Source organism: Columba livia, chromosome 1 (genome assembly GCF_036013475.1).
Source record: "Columba livia isolate bColLiv1 breed racing homer chromosome 1, bColLiv1.pat.W.v2, whole genome shotgun sequence".
In the NCBI taxonomy this organism is placed as follows: domain Eukaryota; kingdom Metazoa; phylum Chordata; class Aves; order Columbiformes; family Columbidae; genus Columba; species Columba livia.
The window spans coordinates 205,368,253-205,388,306 of record NC_088602.1 but is presented as its reverse complement, the minus strand read 5'-3'; the positions used below and the strand labels follow the sequence as shown (position 1 = coordinate 205,388,306).

At 39.5% G+C, this 20,054-nt stretch overlaps 1 protein-coding gene across 36 annotated transcripts in view; it reads left to right on the top strand.

The window, feature by feature from the left end:
* The window catches only part of CELF2 (CUGBP Elav-like family member 2), a 562,200-nt gene that overhangs the window by 519,651 nt on the left and 22,495 nt on the right, over positions 1 to 20,054 (top strand). For all 36 annotated transcript variants that reach the window (XM_065050162.1, XM_065050164.1, XM_065050154.1 and 33 more), the window contains one exon: positions 1,832 to 1,966. In XM_065050162.1, coding sequence (XP_064906234.1) covers positions 1,832 to 1,966 — 135 coding nt within the window. The remainder of the gene's footprint in view (positions 1 to 1,831; positions 1,967 to 20,054) is intronic.

Sequence of the window (20,054 nt, the reverse complement as noted above, 5' to 3'; positions counted from 1 at the left end):
ACAAAGTGGTGCTTTCTTGGATCAACTGAAAACTTGCTCTTAACGTGTTGTCATATCACCTTTTCAAAAGCACCAACGTCTGAGCTGAATTTCGTCATTTGACTAAGCCACAGAAGTCAGAACTTCAACCAAGCTAGGTGGTCATCTGAGACCAGACCTGCCTGTTGGAACATGCTGTATTTAAATTTGAGGGTTTATTCAGAAAGAGATGCTTATATCAAGGTTCATCTCACAGTTCCTAATGCTGGGACAGTAAGAATGTATCTTTATGGGGCTCATTGATTGTACCAACCTCAGTCTGCAACGTATGTGTTTGAAAGTAATATCACAGTCAGTTATTGTAGGAGTTCTCAGTTCCTAGAAAATGCCTCTCCATTGCATTTTTTCCTTCTCAAACGCACTTACAAAGCATATCATTTAACCTCCTTTCTTTTTTTTCATCTTCTTTAAGTTGATATTAAGTTCCCCTCATTTGAGAAACAGAGTCTGTAGGGAGAAATAACGTTCAGAAAAAGCTGGACAAGTTTCCAGGCACTCAAGCTCTTCTTTGGGTGTTCCCCAAAACTCATGCAGTCTTCCCAGTGCTATCACTTGGTCTATGAAAGGTATTTCTCCTCCTACCACCTAATCTTTTGTGTGTACTTATATTATCAGGATTATGAGAACATAATAAAGCTCTTTTAGTATTTTGTTCTCATTCACTTTGTCAACTCTATTGAGTGCTCAAGCAGCATACATAGATCACCCTTGTGTCCAGACCAAAAAGGATGATCCCTCACTGCCATCCAAACAATCTCTCTCACATCTGTTCGTAGACATCCAGTCTGAACATTGCCCGTGTGGGCAGTCGTATCTTATTCAGAGGACCCTGAGAAGGATCCAGTTTATTTAATGCTAGCACTTAATTTGTGTCTGCATTTTAGTGTCTTACTGAAGCTGTTTGCCTTAGATTAAGTGCTTAAGTACTTTGTCTAGTCCAAGGTAAAAAGTAGGTACTTTTGAAGGCATCTGTAGAGGTAGACTTCTGTCCCTCTGATTTAAGTCAAATGAATGCCATTTTCTGTTTCTTAATAATCTTTTTTTTTTCCATTTCACATAAATTGTATTTCTTGTTTGTCCTTTTTTAATTGCCATTTTAATTAAAGCCTTTGCAATTGAAATGCATCCATTAGTTCAAAGTCCTCATTGAAATGCAAGTATATCTCCTGACATCTTCTAAAATGATGAAGTTACAGATGACTGAGTACACAGTCCAGTGCTTGTGGCCCGCAAGTCCCTCCCTCAGTGATGGTTCTGTGACCAGACTGATACTAATTTGATATTCTTAGTTCATACGTGGTTTTAGAAATGAAACATCAAAAGGAAGATCAGCACGATTATTGGCTGCTGCACAGCGTAGCCTTAGTACCTACATTCAGAGGAGACACACAAAATAAATTGCATTCATCTCAATTATATGACCCTGTCCTGAATGTGTTTTAAATGTTAGTTATCTTCTTTACACCCCCTGTTGTGTCAGGAAATAATATTGCACCTGGGCTTCACACAGGGTTTAAATGACTTTTAATTCTACACTTCCCTTATAGAAGAGACACAAACCAGGTTTAATTTTCCTAAACTATAGGCTGGTGCCTTTGCTGTGTTCTCTCAACTCCAAGGTGGAGAGGTGAGAGATGCTACTCAGGGTGGTTAGCAGATTATAAATGTCTTGGGAAGGAAAAGAAGAATTTAATCTCTTGGCAAGGTACATCCAAATCTCTATGTCCATTGAAAATTGTTTACTTTTTTCCTAACGCCATCCTTTCATTAACCCAATTTCTTCTCCACACAGGCATGAACGCTTTACAATTACAGAATCTGGCAACTTTAGCAGCCGCAGCAGCCGCCGCCCAAACCTCAGCTACCACCACCAATGCAAATCCTCTCTCCACAACGACCGGTGCTCTGGGAGCCCTCACAAGTCCTGGTAAGAGCAGAGTGCTTGCTATCAAAATAGGAAAATGAGAATAAATGGGAAGACAATTGTTAAAACAATGATTCCGTGTGTCTGAGTTCAGTGGTCATATAATTTTTAGAGGCCCTTTTAGTCTTTTTGTAGCTTTTATTTTTAAGCCAATAGCTGACTTTTGAAGTGTTCCAATGTGGACGCACTCACCTTTCCAGACTCATTTCAGGGGCCATTAAAACTTAACGGACCCATCTTATGAAAATCTACATGAAAAGTACAATTTCATGGGAAACTTAAGCTGAATTATACTTTTCAAAAAGAACTCAGAACATGAGCCTTGTCATCCTACAGAAAGATGAACCGAGGTGGTTCTTTTTAATCCCTGAGAAACATATCTTTGATTTCCAGTACACCATGTGCATATTGCTTTCACCTATCATGAATTTTTGTGAAGGTCTTCTACCTTTTTTTCTCTTCTCTTTTCCTCATTGTAACCTCAGTGGAGCTTTCTACTGCTCCTGACAATACAGTTACAGAAGTGCTATCAGATGCACAAAGAATATGGATTCTGACTTCATTACACAAAGCAGAAGACAGATTTATGGGGGGGAAAAGGGACAGGATAAGAGGCACAGGTGCCTCCATGACCATCATGTAGACTTTCAGTCTGATGTCTGCAAAACCCTAGAGAGAAATCAGGGCAAATCCAGAGTTCAACAACACTCTACCATCTCCAGAATCCATGGAGAGAGACTGTGATTCACTTTACTTACTCCAGATTTACATTGATGTAGCTGAGTCAAGAATCTGGCCACTTATCTTACATGAAGGCTGCAGGGTGCAATTATTTGCGTCATGAAGTGTGTTTATTGCTGTTCTAAAAAACATTCATATTATTTTAGACAGCACTAAAGAACGTTTGTGTTTAATCTTGTTTAAGTGTGTATTTATTCCCCATGAAAAACTAATTCATGGCAGACGGTTTGAGTTCATCAGCAGGGAAAACACTTCACTGAACAACAGAACTGGGACCAAGTGTGGTGCCAGGTGTTGAAGCTGGCCAGTGCTTGCCATTATATTATAGTTTTATTGTTTGTCTGGGAGAGAGGTTAAATGGAAGGCAGCTTGGCCAAATACAAAGTTTGTGCAGCATTTTCCTGTTTATGGTGTAAAGTTCATCTTGACTTAAAAATCATATTAATTCACAACATCTCTGAGAAGCAGGCTGGGTGGAAATAATTTTGGTTTGCTGATATATTTTTTTTTAAACCTGAGCAACCTCTTCCCTCTATCCTGAGCTGAGATTTAACACTTTGCAAAAGGCTAGTCTCAGTGATTCTCTGCTACTCATGTCAAATTGTCACCCACTTCTAGAAGCAGAAATGTTGCATTTCGTGCGTGCTCTGTAATATCTCTGCAGTTTAGCTGTTAAATGTCTGAGTAACCTGACCTCCCAAAGCGTGTTCAGCATTTCTTGAGCCACACTGACAAGACTTCTCAGGACAACTTAACGTACCGAAATGAACTTTCCTTGTCCTTGCAGCTCTGCAGCAAAGTGGCACCAGAACCTCAGGTGGCAGCATGTTTCTGTCGTGATCTTTGTCTTGCTGTGTTAGCACAGGACTCAGATTCATCCTTAAGGTCCATGTTTTCCTCTCTGCCTCTCCAACGCAATCTTCTTACCCACCCTGGCTATTCCCTATTTGAACCTGGTCTCAAGGCTCCTTGGGTACCTGGAAAGTGGTTTCATCTCATGTCCAAGACTGCAGAGGCACATGGTTAGACAGGTGCTTCACCTGGCCTGGGCTGGTATTTCTTTGGGATAACTAGAGCTTAGTATTGCTCAGGGTGTTATCACAGAGCAGACCCAAGGTTTTTCAATGGAAACTAATTATTTGGGCCAACACATTATTATTTTCAAAAAATTCTGGCCATTTAGCCTTTGAAATAGTGTATTCAGAATGACAATTGCTTTTGAAAGTCTTACAGAAAGTAGCTGTATACAAGTGTTTCCAATATTTGATGTGTTAAAGAGAAAGTCTATATCTAATAGGTCCACTAACCTATTTATGTTGCACAACCAACCTAAAATCAAGCCTTGTTAAAATGCCCTTCAGTTTAACCTTTCTTATCTGGTTCCACATTCTCCACCCTATTAAATATTTTGTAAACCTGAACAATATCTTCAATGATTCTTCTCAGCTCTATGGAAAATTAATTTAGTTTGATAAAGCTTTTCATAGTAGCTCAGAGTATTTCCATTAAAACTTGAAATATGTTGGCAGAAAACACTTAAATCTGCCTTTCAATGTGTGGATATTTGGAGGCCTTGAGGGTATTTTTTTGGTCTAGTTTTCTTTTAATAGAACACTTCAGTTTGTTGTGTTTCATAAGTGTAAATTATTTCATCTGATTTCAAAGTCTACACTAAGCCTAGGAAGAAATGTTTGTGTCTCTCCAGATAATGCATTAAATTAATATTTCTCAGTTCAGAAAACTGCCCAAATTTAGGAGAGTACAAAGGTACATGCTTGAATTTAATCCTTTTCTTGATGTTGTTAAAGCCAAAATACTGCATGGAACAGGGATGGGTATAAGCATGTACTTCTAATATGCCCTAAACCATGACAGCCACATAAATCATATCCATGTCCCTACCCATATATAACTATATCTCTCCTGAATATCTCTCCTGAATTGAACTTTGACCAAGAGCTCTTGTTCTGTCCCTTGTAGACAAGTGTTATAAGAGCCCCAAAAGGTGGTTACTTCAGTTAAAATTAATCTTGTAGCCTAATTTTACATATGTAAGATTTAGCAACCTTTAGCCCATCAAGGTATTATGGAGAGGATGGTGGTCAAGCCAACTTTGATGCATTGACAACACAGAAAAACAGGCCAGAAAGTGAGGGACCAACAGGGCATTTGATATTTGAGGATGTCAAGTTTTGCTGCTGGATTCTAATTGCAATATATTCAAAAAGAGGAAAAAAATTGTCAGCATCTAATAGTGACTGTTTAATCTCTATGAAACTCCTTCTTGAAGGTTCATACAATCACGTATTTCCAAGCAAATTAAACTCCAGTGATCTTTCTTTCATACATGCTTACTAAATAATTTTGACTGCAAGAGAGTCTAAGGACATTCGTTTTCCTCCATGTGCTAAATACTTTCTCTTAAGCTTGAAACAGTGTTCATTCAGAAAGAACAGAGACAATGCAATCCCCCAAACTATTAATTTTTTTATAATTGTAAATTTATAATTTCAATTTTGCATACCCATGGAAGTCTCTCCCTACAGCATTGTAAGAAATGATTTTTTAAAAGCCTTTACTTTAAAAAAACATGAAAGATTAAGCTTTCATTTTAGTAAAAATCCCCCCAGGCAATAAATAGGTTCTTTTGTCTCTTGGCCCTCAAAAAAAAATTAAAATGGTTTAAATTGCCCATGGTTAAAGTAACTGTTTTTTACAATTATCAGATGGTAGTGAATAAAAATGAAAATGAAATCATGAAAGAATAAAAACCAGGTAAATGCATATTATGTCTTTTGTGAGTTTCTCACGGGTCTTTTGAAGACTTATTTAATCATCTTTCTTGTCTTTTATTTTGATATGATAATGGTTTCCTTTATTTACTTTAATCACCTCTATTTAGTTAATTAATTCTTCACTTTCTTTCCATTTCACTTGCTTCGAACATTTTCTTGTTTTAATGGCAGGCACCTGTAGTATTTCATAACATAAGGATTTAGACTGAGGTAGCTTTTACCTGATTCCAGGTTGTCCAAGACAGTTTTTCTCAGCTCCCTTTTGGCTGGGCCCTGGAAGCTTGCATTTCCCATTAATTGTGAAGGGATTTTGGAGTGACTTCCTCAGGTGTAGGTACTGACACCATACATTTCTCAGTTTAGGCAGGATGAATCTCAGTTGCTTGTCAGGAACCTTGTTTTGTCCTCCAGAGATTGTCCTTGCGATGTCCTGCAGATGGATCAACTAGAAAAGAGCTTGCAGGGAGGCTGCAACTCCAGAGCCCACAGAGATTTATGGTTTATTCAGTGGGTAGTGGGCAGGCCTAGAGGTGTTTGTGAAGGACAGACATACATGCTCAGGATCAGAGGATCTGCCTCTAATACTGTCTGACATTTAATTTGCCTCAGTTGACCTGCTACCCTAATTTTCCCAAGGACAATAATGTTCATTCTGACTGTCCTGGGTGCTACAAGGTTGATAGGGTACTGCAAAAAAATTCTTAATATCAGGAGCTATGAGATCTTTTTGCAAACTGATGTTAAGCAACAGCAGAATAAAGTTTTGTATTCACAGGAAGAATATGGAAGCTGGGTTTCAGACACCAGCTTATGTTGTCATCTTGCCCTTCTCCATCACTGCAAGGATTTTTATTGTTTAATGCCATAACATTAGAGTCACAGAATTACGTAGATTGGTAGACACTTCCCAAGGTCTCTACTCCAGGCTCCTACTCGAAGAAGGACCACTCAGAGCAGGTTGGTAAAGGTCATGTCCAGTCGAGCTTTGAATATCTCCAAGGATGGAGATTCCACAGCCTCTGTGAACTCATTATAATTTTGTTTCTTAAAATTCATGCGTAAATGCTCTTTTCAGTAGCCAGTAGGAAAACCCTTCTATGTGCAAATGAAGAGACAAAACATCTAGTTATAAATCCAAATTTATCTATATAAACATACACAAAATAACTTCTGAGCTGGGGAGGGGGGTAGAATTGCTAAACCAGAAGCTAATTCAGTTTCAGACTTCAGAGTCTTGATTTTCTGCGACATTTTCATGATTATTTCATTCTCTAAACTATTATTTATTCACACAGCTGAACTAGCTATTCATGCTTGGGTAAAAAAGCTCCTGAGTTTTTTCTGTTGTGTAAACCTAGGAAGAAATCTTTCTGCAAAGGAGTACTGTCAGTGTAGAAAATAAGACATTTTTCTTTAACAACCTCTTAAAAATCCAGCCCAGCTTTTGCCATATTATATCAGAATTCAGCTATTAACTCTTACGTTGAAAAAAAAGCTCTCCTAAGCACTGAAGTCTAAAAATATTCATTTTCAGACAGATACTGACATTGAAGAATAGCAACCTCAAAAAAGAAAGCCTGTGAAGTATAGAATATACTGGAAAAAAAAAAAAAAAAAAAGAGAGAGGGAAAAAAAACCTGCTTACAGTGCCTGTCCTGTAAGAATTAATTCATCCTTTTCCCCTGGTAAAAGCAAAGAATTATAGTTAGCATCCGTGCTTCATTATTTTCTTTACCCCCTAATATAGCATAAAGATTGTCTTTGTTAGCTGAAGGTATTCATGTTGTGAACACAATTGTTGAAATGTTAGAGATTTTATAGAATATACAAGATGCTTCTGCTGAGAAGCAGTGAAAAATGTTCAAATAATCATTCTTAGAAGATTCTCTTTTTGTTCACTTCAGTACAATACGTTTTTCTCCAATCAGCAGTGCAAGTCTGCCACCGTGACATTTTGTTAGAGGCCAGTACACCCACTGAGATAGCTGTGATTTGCTTCCAGGATGATCCAAAAATAACCCTACCGTTAGGTGTGCAGGAAGGTCTGACAGTTTGCTAAAGGATGAATTGAGGTAGATGTGTCATGTTGGAAAAGATCAGTTTAAAATGCAGAATGGCACTTTTCATGCTGTAGTACAAATTGATTATTTTTGTGCCATTTTGTGTGGAATTAATGCAGGTTCCATTATTATAAGATCGTTTAAAATAAGGTATACTGTTATTATAAAATCATTTAAAATAAGCTTTATTAGTTTTGCAGTACATAGAACACTTCCCTAGTATAATGTTCATTATTTTTAGGATAAAATTACAGCTGATAAATATAACACGTATCTGAAATAAAGCTTTATAGAGTACATACAGTACTGGATGGATGCATAAATGATCCGTGTATGATATTCAATTTTATATTTAAATCTAGTTCCACTATTAGAACTATTACCTTAGTGCTCTGATCACAGAGCAGTCCAATGCCTTAACCCTCATCTCAGCACCAATTTTTTAAAAGAATGCGTTTGCAAAGAAGCTGTGGAAGAAAATCTTGCCTAGCATGCCCACCACCCTGTCACTTTGTCGCATAGTGCAAAGAGATTTGTGATGGGATAAGTATGTTTCTGAACTGTTGTGTTTCAGCTGCTCTTACCCACATAGCGTTAAGTTTCTGAGTCTGTGGTTAGACTGTTAAATAAGTTAATTGATTCTGACTGTTCTTAGTGCCCAGAGATTATGCTACTTCTTTTGGGGGGAATGTATTGGTACTAAACCCATCTGATAATTAGGTCACCCTTAAGCAGTCATCCAAACACAGGTTGGAGCCAAATATAGGAAACTGGGCATAGTTTTGACCTATATTTGTATTTTTAATAATACTTCAAAATGTCTTAAGTGACTAAAGAAGCAAAGAGTAGGAATTGTGGCTAAAAGTCTCCCAGAGTCCCAGTGCAGTGAAGGGAGAAGCGAAAGGTGATGAATTCCTGTGGAACCTCAGCAGTTTCTCTCCCTGGTCTCCTCATTGGAAAAACGAACTGGTGATAACCTGAAGGATACGAGTGGCAGCAGACAAGCCATCAATTAACCGAAAAGACCTGTTTGCAGATTTGCCCCTTAAAATTTAACAGGTCTTCGTATATTCTCTTGGCAAATTGGTGTCTGAACTGATGTGGATCAGCTCAGCCTAAAGGCTCTTCGGGAAGTTCAGTTACTAAACAGCTGGGGTTTGTGTGGGTAGAACCTGTCAGGGTGAGGATGCCCAACAACTGCAGGAAGAGGCATTTTGCAAAAGTTCCTTGTCTCTTTTTTTGGAATCAACAGTATTGATTTATGAATTTTTGGCACAGAAAAATCTCAGTGTGTTTTCTCAGAATTGCGTAAGTACCAAAACGGTATGCTAAAGGACAGAAACTCGTGCGTATTTTTCAGTGAGGCATTGTGCTAGTTAATTCTTTGGGGTTTTCTTTAGGAAACTGTGCAGTACTAAACATGGATTAGTAGGATCTAATTCAACAGGAGACATGTTTGTTTTTTAAGCATTAGTGCATTATCATCTTCCTAAAGTATTAAATCCATTGCCTTAGCATATTTCAGGATTTACTTTGCTTGTGGTATACAAATAATGCTTTGTAATACATTATATTTTGAAAGTGTCTCTCTACACCACTCTTAATCTCTGTTTCAAGCCACCAGAATCCCATTTTGTAAGAAAGGCTATTTTTCTTTCTGTTAGAAGTACTATTTCAAGTTCATTCAGGGTTGTTTTTTACTAAAGAAATGTGATACTATCATCTTGGCTACACAGGTAAATATGTGAGCTTATACGGTATATATCTTACAAGAAGTTCCAAGCCCAGAAAATGCTGGAGTATGTAATATTCAGGAAATAATGTACATCTTAGAAAAACTCATGCACTTGAAGAAGCTTTCAACTATTTAACGTTTACTACTGGCAGTAGTACTGGCAGCTCCTTCAACCCTAGTGAATTGTGTACATGTCCATGGATACTCATGGTCTATTTTCCTACGGCGGGATAAAATGAGGAACGTAAGAGAAATTAGAGTTTATGAGTGTCTTTAACCTAATTATTTCAGCAAAAAGAGATGTCGGTTTCAATATGGCTCTGCTGATTTATTGTATACATTGGGCAAACAAAAATATTGCAAACAACTGCATGAGTTTAAAACCAAATAAAGTAAACCTTTGACAGTCTTTGCTGTTCATGGAACAGAAATGTGCAATATAAATGATAAGAACCAGTGACACATTAAACTATATATGACTTTACAAATGGTCTGCAAAGGACATGACTGAGTAATTTTAGATGAGACAAGATAATCCTTGAGTTCTGCGGCTTACAGAGTTGAATGACTGTATCTTTTGGTGTGCTGTTACAATGAGGTTGTGCTTGCACACCCTACGAAAATCCCTTCTTCCGTGGAAATTCTTATTCATGCACTTTCTGGGCTCATATCTCTCTATCTACAGACTCAAATTGTCAGTATATAATTTATCTCTATTCTAAAATACCATGGATATGACTCCTGTATGTCTGAAATAAACAAATCTTTTAGGCACATCTTGCAGCAATTGAAAGTCAAACACCTCCTTAGGACTATTTATCTGATCTTAAGACAGATGTATTAGAGAGGTGAAAATGAAGATGAATCAGGTCATCCTCTGCCATGTACTAGAATCTGAATTTCCATAGATGCATGTGATTAGCATTCTTGGAACGAAAACATACCTTGAACTATAGGCTTGAACTCTACTGACACTCTTATTTTATGGAGACATGCTGCTGCTTGTTATTGAGATCACATCTGGAATATTGTGTCCAGTTCTGAGCCCCTCAATTCAAGAAGGACAGGGAACTGCTGGAGAGAGTCCAGCGCAGGGCAACAAAGATGCTGAAGGGAGTGGAGCATCTCCCGTGTGAGGAAAGGTTGAGGGAGCTGGGGCTCTTGAGCTGGAGAAGAGGAGACTGAGGGGTGACCTCATTAATGTTTACAGATGTATAAAGGGTGAGTGTCATGAGGATGGAGCCAGGCTCTTCTCGGTGACAACCAATGATAGGACAAGGGGCAATGGGTATAAACTGGAACACACTTTTGTCTAAATTTGAGAAGAAACTTCTTCATGGTGAGGGTGACAGACACTGGAACAGGCTGCCCAGGGAGGCTGTGGAGTCTCCTTCTCTGCAGACATTCAAACCCACCTGGACACCTTCCTGTGTAACCTCATCTGGGTGTTCCTGCTCTGGCAGGGGGATTGCACTAGATGATCTTTCAAGGTCCCTTCCAATCCCTGACATTCTGTGATTCTGTGATTTGTTACTACTTAGTGGTGAAAATATGCCAAAGATGTTGCAGGCACACAGAGAGCAGTGTGAAGGAACCTGTACTCCAGGCAGAAGACCCTGGCCTCAAGGAGAGCCTTATTGATTCTAGATCAGAAATTCTTTGGAAAGTGATTTAGAAGTGGTTGTATGCTGAAGTGGCTCCATGTGGAGGTCATTTCAGCATCAGGGTGCGAGTCTCTGAACAATAGCTCACTCCAAATAGTGTGAGATAGCAGTAATAAACATGAGAGCACAGCTGGAAGTTCCCTGTAGAAATGCTAATGCTCTGGTTTTGATGTGAACTCAGTGCTGCTTCGATGAACACAGGCCACAGCCCTTGGCCCCACTGAGTAAAACAGTCATAAATGCTCAGTAATTATTCTTTGTTTTCTTCATATTGTGAGGTTTCAATTTGCTTTGATTTCAGTTTGAGTTAAAGCTGGAAACATCTAATGGGCATCTATGACATTTAACCTAAGCCGGTCCGCTGTGCCCTATTACTCTGTTCCCCAGCCTCTCTTTAATGTACTTCCTACCCAAAACCAAAAGGGATTTATCATTGTGGTCTGCTGGGGAGAGTGCATGATATTTTGCAGGCACAGTGGTGAAACAGGATATATGACTTGGAGTTTACACCAGAGGCGGATGGTCTTCACTGAGCAATACATTTCAACAACACAGAACCATCAGTGTGGAATTGATCCAGAATATTAACTTGTTTTTTACTCTCTCTCTCCATCTCCATAACCTCACAGGAAAAATGTACCCTTAAACACAATAGCCTAGATTCACAAAGATATGCCCAATCAATAAATCCTTGTTTCCTAAAATACCTTCTGTTGGGTAGATAGGTTGGAGGAAAATTAAGGAACGTAAGATGGGAAAACTACAAAAATAGCCAGCTGGTAGATTTGTCTGCCATATCTATAGTAGCTTTGTATGCTTTGTTTTCTCCTCCTCCCTTGCACTGCTGTGGAAGCTCCTCACACTGCAATTTCAAGACAATCAGAAACGTCAAGTTAGGTTTAATCTTAAATGACAAAAGTGATTAAGATAAGTGACCCTGATTTACACTTTTCCCAAGCTCACAGAGCTTCCTTAGCTCTCAAAGAGTCATTCACTACAGAAGAGTATGGATTTATGAGTCTAGAGCTAGTCTCCAGTTCTTGAAGACCTTGGCTTCTTAGTTTGCAAAGAACCCAAATGAATCGCTTTACCTCCCTGTTTTTTGGTTTGATTTTTTTTGCATGTGCATGCACACAGATACACAAAAGTGACAAGACCTTGAGTTTATGCCACTCTCCTTTTCTCCTTTCCTCACTGGTGCTTCTCTTTTCCTGTACCCTGAGAAGATATGGGTAATCTTTTATAGGAATTGTTCACCTGTGAGTAATGAAGAAGTAGAGGGACATTGACTTATTTGAGAAAGGCTGTGATATTACTAGATGTCTTTCTATATTGTCATTCTTGTTTCCTTCTGATTCTTTCTTGCTCTCTTGCTTTTCTGGTGCTCTTTCCCTGGAGTGTGTCTGTCACTTTTATTTTATTCTATCCGAGCACAAGCAGAGCACTTAAACTTACTAGAATCTTCCTTTTTGACATGTCAGACAGCACTTCCAAGCTACCAGAAAATCAGCAAGTTTCTGCTTCTCTCTCCACACCAATGGCAATGTGTTTATCAGATGACTTTACAGAAAATTAACCTCCTCAGACTAGGAAAATCCACCTCTCCTTTGCCAAAAATTGCCCCAAGAAACAGAACTGGTGCATGCTGGTGCTGTGTTAAGAGATCGGGAAACCACCAGTTTGTGCAAGGGTGAATATTCGGATTGGCTGGAGATCACCGTAAAGGGCAGACAATTTAATGCCAATCACACTGCTAGTTAAATTAGAATACTGATGAGCCCTTTTGAAAGGCCAACCACATCTTCTTTCGGCAAAAATATTAAAGTAACCCCCTTCCCCCCACCCTCCCCCCCAGATTCTCCACAAGAATAAATTAAAACTTGGAGGTGTGGTTATTATCACAGAATAATTAGACCCCATGGGATTAGAGACACTCAACGTTTGTTAATGCCCCTGGGTTGTGATTATCTAATAATGATGATGCCTCTGTCATCGCTTAATTATTCTTCCCCTTTAAAATGTTCCTTTTGCAGTCAGAGCCTGTAGAGTGTGCTCATTTCAGACAGAAACGGAACTGTAAATTCCTGAGAGCACTGTCACGTGGGCGGTGTGATTGACTTGCCCACTTCTCCCCCACACCCGTGTTTATAATCCTCATTTCACAAGCTCCATCATCACTATATTTGAGTCGCTCATCTTTTCCACGGGAGGTATTTAATTCACAGGTTTGGGGAACCCTTCTCTTTTTAACAACCAGTTGTCTTTAGTGCTACATGAAGAGAATACATCTCAGTCGATTGACCTTAAACATGTAAGATCAGATCTGGCCAGAATTATACATAACACCAGATCATTGGTCCAGATTCCCTGCTACATAAGAATCTCCTGCAGCTGAGTGCCTTTCTTCTCTGTTTAAGAAAGTACCACAACCAAAATAAGGTGTTGTAGGTCAGACCAAAGTTGGAAGCTTTGCATAGACTTCATCCAACACAACTGAACTTTGGCCAGTATCTTTAGTCTTTCACTCAGGCCAGCAGGTGTTTGTCTTGTTTAGATGCAGTTTGCAAGACATCATTCAAAACATCACTGTTTTTTGCAACTAAAGATTAGAAGGGAAACAGAGAATGCAGCCTTAATCTGATTATCCTTAAATCCAGTGTTGTCTCTTAGTTTTATTATCCCTCTTGTATCAACAAAGGGACAAAGGAATATTCTGTTTAACTAAGAGATTTTGGCTAATAAACAAAGATTTTAAATTCAACCTGCTAAAATTAGAGTTTTCTTCTTTGGGTTTAGTATTTCTTTTTCTTTTGTCCAAAACTCCTATGTCACTGACTGGGGACACACTAGAAGTATTAAAATAATTTTGATTTTATTTTCTTACTGCGTTTACCCTCTTTGCACCATTTCTTTCTCTTCATCTACTACAATTTTATTATCTCTCTTGCACATTGCTAAAGCTAAAGGAAACTAAGAGGAATCTAGAATAACAAGGAATCATCCAAGGTCAGAACCTCCTTTACCTACATGTAAATCTAGCCCTGGAAATTTTACAAACAAAGTAATTGTGACAGATCAGAAACAGCACAGACAAGAATTAAGTGCCATATTTGGTGCTAACCTCTATTCCTGAAAACAGACCCAAGGACAGAAGCCAGTTCAGTTTTCTGTCAACACATCTTTATTCTTCATCTTTCTTTCATTCTGCCTCAGTGTTACCTGACTTTTTCTTCTTTTCTGCTAGACTCTTTTACTTTTTATAATTTCATAAAATAATCGAGATTTGAAGGTCTGTCAGGAGGTCTGTAGTCCAGCCCCCTGCTCCAAGCACTGTCAAGTGAGATCAGGTTGCTCAGGGCTTCATCCAGTCAAGCCTTGAAAACCTCCAAGGACATGGGCAGGGCAACCTGGGTAATCTGTTCCAGTGCTTGACAATCCTCATTATACAAATATTTTTTACTTATATCTGGACAGAACACTTCTTGTTTCAATTTACCTCTCCTCCTCCCACCATGCAGAACTCTGTCTCACTGATGACCTCCGCATAAGTGCTGGGAGGCTGCTTTAGGCCCACCTGAAACCATATCTTCTCCAGCCTGAACAAGCCAGGCTTGTTACAAGAGGAGCGCTCCAGCTGATCAATGTTTTCCTTGCAATGAGGAGACTAAATCTGGATGTAGTATTTAGACATGATTTAACAAATGCTAAGCAAAGAGGAAAAATCACCTGGGTCTCCTGGCTCTTCTCCTGTTGGTTTTCTTTGATGCCAGGGCATGCTGCTGGCTCATGGTCACCTCCTACCATGACTCTCTCAGATCTTTTTCATCAGAGCTCCTCCCCAGCACATCCATCCATCCCCAGCCTGTGTTACTAAAAGGGCTTATTCTTTCCCAGGTGCAGGACTTTGCATCTGTCCTTGTTAAACCAATTCTGCACGTCTGCATCTGTCTGAATGGCAGTCAGAAGCAGATTAAGTCAAATCTATTTTATCTAGTCCTTGAAGTCAGTGAGCTCAGGAAAGCAACAGAAAATCAGAAATACACCCAAATTCAGAGGATTCTGGACTCAGACAACTGCCAGTACAGATTTGACAGGAATATCTCCCAAAAGACAACATGTTTTCTCTGCAACTTCTCATGCTTAAAGTCACAGAGATACTGAACCTTAAATTTGTGGTTAATATTGATCCCTGGTGCACTACTGTATCATCTTAACTGGAGCAAAATAAGTACTTCGAACACTGAGTTATTTAAACTCTCCATTAAGTAAAACAACAAGAACAAAGTTGTGGTTCACAGCGGAGCGATGTGGTTTGCTTTCTAACTTACTCACGTCCTCTATAACTGACTAAGCAGGATGTGACCAGAACACAGATAAGCAGATGGCTGATATCAAAGTAAAACGTTGAGCTTCCTGTTGTGCCGTGCGTTAGGTGGTGCCAGCCAATTGTGGAGGGTAACTAAGAGTGGCCTAAAGGAAAGCTGTCAGCACCACTGACACAGTTACTGTTGTGAATCTTTATGCAGAGAGCCCCATAGTTAAGCCAGTCTTAGAGCTGCCCTGAAGCCCTGCAGCACCAGAAAGCTGATTCTGCTCTGCAAACATTAGCTGCTCTTCACATAGATGGGGTAGATGGAGGTTTATGGCAACCCTCCATGTAGGAAAAGATCTGAAGATGCCCTTGCTTTGCCCATTATCTCGTTTGGTCCTGCCCAAAAAACAAAATAATGTTTCCAAAAGGAAACTACACTTAAAATCTTTGAAATGCCTCTTTGGTGTTCTTAATACCTCAGTGCCAGGCCTGCAGTGTGCCTGTGTACTATTTCCATACACTATGTCAGTGTTGGAAGAGGAAGAAGAGAATGGGACAAGGTGAAGGCGAATGGAGAGAGTGCATGGCTTTCATATCACCGCCCATGAAATAGTGCCAAGTTAGGATATACAGTATGGAATTTCCAAGAGACACCATGTTTCTGTGGTATATGACTTTTCTCTTAAGTCATTGTAGTTCTTTATTACTTAGACATTTACCAAACAAATTAAGGAAAGAATGGGGTTGACTACACACTGCAGACCATCTTGCTGCTAAATCATGGGGGTATGTGTGTGATTTGAACAGGTCATTTTATTCAGAGCAACAGTGAGAGGGAGTGTTTATCCCATACTTCATTTCATCACCAAATGCACAGGTAGCCTCCCTAGACCCTCCAGTTGATCTTCTCTGTTGGGTAAGAAGATTGATTTTATAAATTGGACCTGGGACATGAGAGGGGTGGGATTTTCCCAAGGCTGTGCTGCAGACAAACATAGGTCTGTGGTTTTCTTACTTCACTGTACCTACAAGCTCTCTTAAGGTCACTCCTTGGTCTCAGGTGTAGGTAGTAAGTAAGTAATGTGCCTGTGCCTTAGAAAACCAAAGATATGGCTTTCTAAGAGACAAGCCAGAAACTGGGAAGAAGCAGAATTAGCCCTTTCTTGGCAGTTAAAAAAAATAGTGAGGGCTTTATACAGGGCAGCACAAGAAGCTTGAGACAGAACTGGGAGAGACATCAACAGCATCTAGTTTAGCTCATCTTGCATTCTCTTGTGCAAGGCCATCCTGCCTTGTACGACCTGTACTGTAACACTATGTAAGTCCCTGCTGAGTGGGCTTTGCAGAAAAGTGAGCATCCTCTGCGAGATTTGCTGGAGGTGATTACATCCCAGCTCCTGAGTTTGCGTGGTTTGGCATCAGTTCCACAGACAGGATGAAAGCAGATTCCTCGCTTTCAGATCACCAGCTTGTAACACAACATGTGGCCAACAGGAGGGACAGGATCCATCCCACAACACATTTCCTCTCTGAGTTGTCTATGTCTACTTTGAATTCACCATCTCAATCAGGGGAAACAGGGTCAATTCCAGAGGGCAATTCAGCCCATCCTGAGATAGAAATCCAAATGAACTGTGTTTGAGTTTGAGGTCTCTTAACCTCAAAGACACTCCAAAAGAATAGTTTTTACTAGACTAGCTTAAACTAATGATGAGGCTGCTAAATCTGGGGAAACTGAGCCCATCCACAGCAAAGCCAAAGAACTATTTACACATCATTGCCTTTCCTAGATGCCAATACCCTGAATCTAGTTTTCCAGCTGATGTAAATCCAGATGGTATAAATCATCATGACTCTATGGACATAAGCTGGCCAAAACAATGGCCAAAATTTTCTACACTAGTACAGGTTGTTTTTCTAGGTTGGCATAGCTTTTAGGAATTGTGTTGAAATGTTATTTAAATTAAAAGGGAAATGGCTCATTGCTAGTTTAGATTTCTATTTTAAAAGTCTGACCTAAAAGCTGCTATTACTTTTTATGGGCAGAAACAAATGTGTTGCAGATAATAGTTGAAAATGCCAGCTTTTTCCAGCCTTAAAAATCTCTATGAATGCAACATTACTAGTTAAACACAAATATCTGTACTGTGTAGAGCAACGACTCCAAATGAAAATGTGTTCTCTGTATCAAAGAGAGATCTGTTAAAGAATATATTAACCAAAGGCCAAGTGTCTTTATTCATAATGAAACTGATAGAAAAAAATTCATCAATTAAATGAAGGAAGCGCAGTAAGATCAAATGGCTGAGGTTGGGGGTGTGTTGAGGGAAGGCTGCAGCCATGCCCTTCTCCATTTCACAGCTTGTTAATAATATTAATTGTATTACTTGGAGTTTTCTGGATGTTTATTAGAGTGGAGTTGAGTTTGGAAGAAAGAAGAGGAAGGTTGTGAGGCTGACACAGAAATGTGGGAATATAGGGGTCAGTGAAGAAGAAACAGTAAGGTCTGTAATAGTAAAATGAACATTTTTAACCTTGCCACCTTTCATGGTTGGAGATGCTGAAGTGTTCTGTAAGGTCTCTGTATGTGGCCTGGATGGAGAAGGCAACAGGAGATCAGCATGCAGCACACCTGCAGGAAACAGAGCAGATTGTTCTACAGGTTACAAGACAACTCTTTACTCTTACAAGTCTCAACTGACCTCTTTATCCCATGCTGTGTTATTATTTGCACGTATCAGTAGATTTTTAAGGTCAGTGGGGAATACGATGAACATCTTTTCTGAACTCTTGCAAAAGCAGCCAAAGGATTCAACCCCATAACTCCTGCCAATAGTCTTTGGTTGAGCAACAGCCTCTTTAAGAAAGTTGTCAGCTTATTCCAATGACTGATGTTAGAGAAGAAAAGGTTCCTTTGAGTAGATAAAATCTTGTCTGTCATGTTCTGATGTTTATTCAGGGTATAACATTATGAGGGAATGATCAGTGCAGCTGAAAAAGTAGCTCTGTTCTTCACCAATTATTGTGTATTCAACCAATATTCATCAGGCTGCAGCTCCAGTCTGCTGAATCTCTCCCCCTAGCTTCAGTATCAGCTAACTCAATGCTGTCCCACGAACACATTGAGTCCCTGACATATACAGGTCTTAAGAAGGCAAAGACAAAATTCACACTATAAGGATAAAAATAATACACCAAATATTATGGATATAGGGTGTGCCATATAGAGTGACACCAGAAACCCAAGTCTTTTGCACATTTTTGCGTGGTTTTGCTTTTCCTCTCTGTTGCACCAAGTGCTGGTGCACAAAAAGGGCAATTCCTAGTGGCACTATGGCTCCGTACATCAAGCTGTCTCTGGAGACAGATGCCTACTTCTTATTAAGCAGCACTATGAAGTGATTTGATTCAGAGCAGCAATGCTCTGGTGTGGAGGATGGAGAGAGTTGTGAAATGTTCTCTTTTAATTTGTTTAGTGGCGGGGGAACCTGGTAAAAACCAATTTATAAATTCAGTAGGTATCCAATCTATTTTTGTCAGCTGGACAGCTAAAACCCATAAATATAGAATAACACTATTTCAACAGTGAATTACACTTCCTTTGCCATTACTCTGAGCAGTTGTGGAGCCCAAGAGCTTTGCTGACACAAGAGAGTTATACAGGTTCACCCAAAGTAGTGCAGTCATCTACTGCTACCACAAGACGTGATTTTTCTTTTTTCCCTCTGGTTCGATATATGTTACAATTTCTTAGTTGAAAGAAACTAGAAAAGGGCAAAGGGCAGGAGAAGCATAGTCCTTGTCTTTAGGTGGATTTAAAAGTATTCTGGGACCACACGAGGTAAAAACTTTCAGCTGGCCTAAGCCTCAATGCGTGTCTTGTAGGAGCTTTTAACTTCCGTTTCATCTCCCTTTAAGTTTTTTAGGGACAAGGGACTTTGCTTCATCTGCTGGTTTTATCCAGCATTTTGTGAGAAATTTTCACCTCTCTTAGTACCTTGGACCTTTTATGGTGCCTTTATGATAGTATTTTAGCTCATCACTGTCTTAATCATCATTTCATACATTCAGGTCTTAGTCAAAGAGAAGGAAATAACCAGTGTGGAGTCTGTCAGAAAGCCTCACCCAGCAAGGTGCTGGATCTGTCCTTTACAAGTGCCCTAACGAAAGGAGCTCCCTTCATTTCTCTTCAACCTGTGTCCAACAAGATAATGGAACCCACACAATTTGTTCGGCTTCTTTCTCCTCAAAGAAATAATAAGCCAAAGAAGAAAAGTCCTTGTCCCAGTGGACCTGTGAGACAGATCACTGCTAAGTAGAAGAAATAGCCACAACAACAGAACACTGATTTCTGAGGTGCTTCAGTGCTCCAACTAGTATTCTACATTGATTACATGCCAAGTCTTTATTTAGGTAAACTAGATAATCTGCATTGCAACTTCAAACAGGAGAATCATTGAGGCACCTGCTCTGTGTTTGTTTGGTGAAACACAGAAACTTCCTATGAATAGAAGAAGCAAAGAGGTGCTGACCTCAGGTACTGGCCATCCCTGAAGCATGTGTTTGAGCAGTGAGACTAAGATAAGAGCTACCACCATGCGCTCTGTGGGCTGTGCTAGAGGGAAAGATTTAATCAGGTTTTTCTGCCTTCTCCGACAGATGTGTTGACAATCCATAAGCATATGGCTCTCATTTGCAGGAGTTATTTGTCCCCAAGAGCTTTAATGTAATTTTTCAGGCAGTATCCTAGCCCCCGTTTCTCTCATTTCTTAAATATGTGTGTC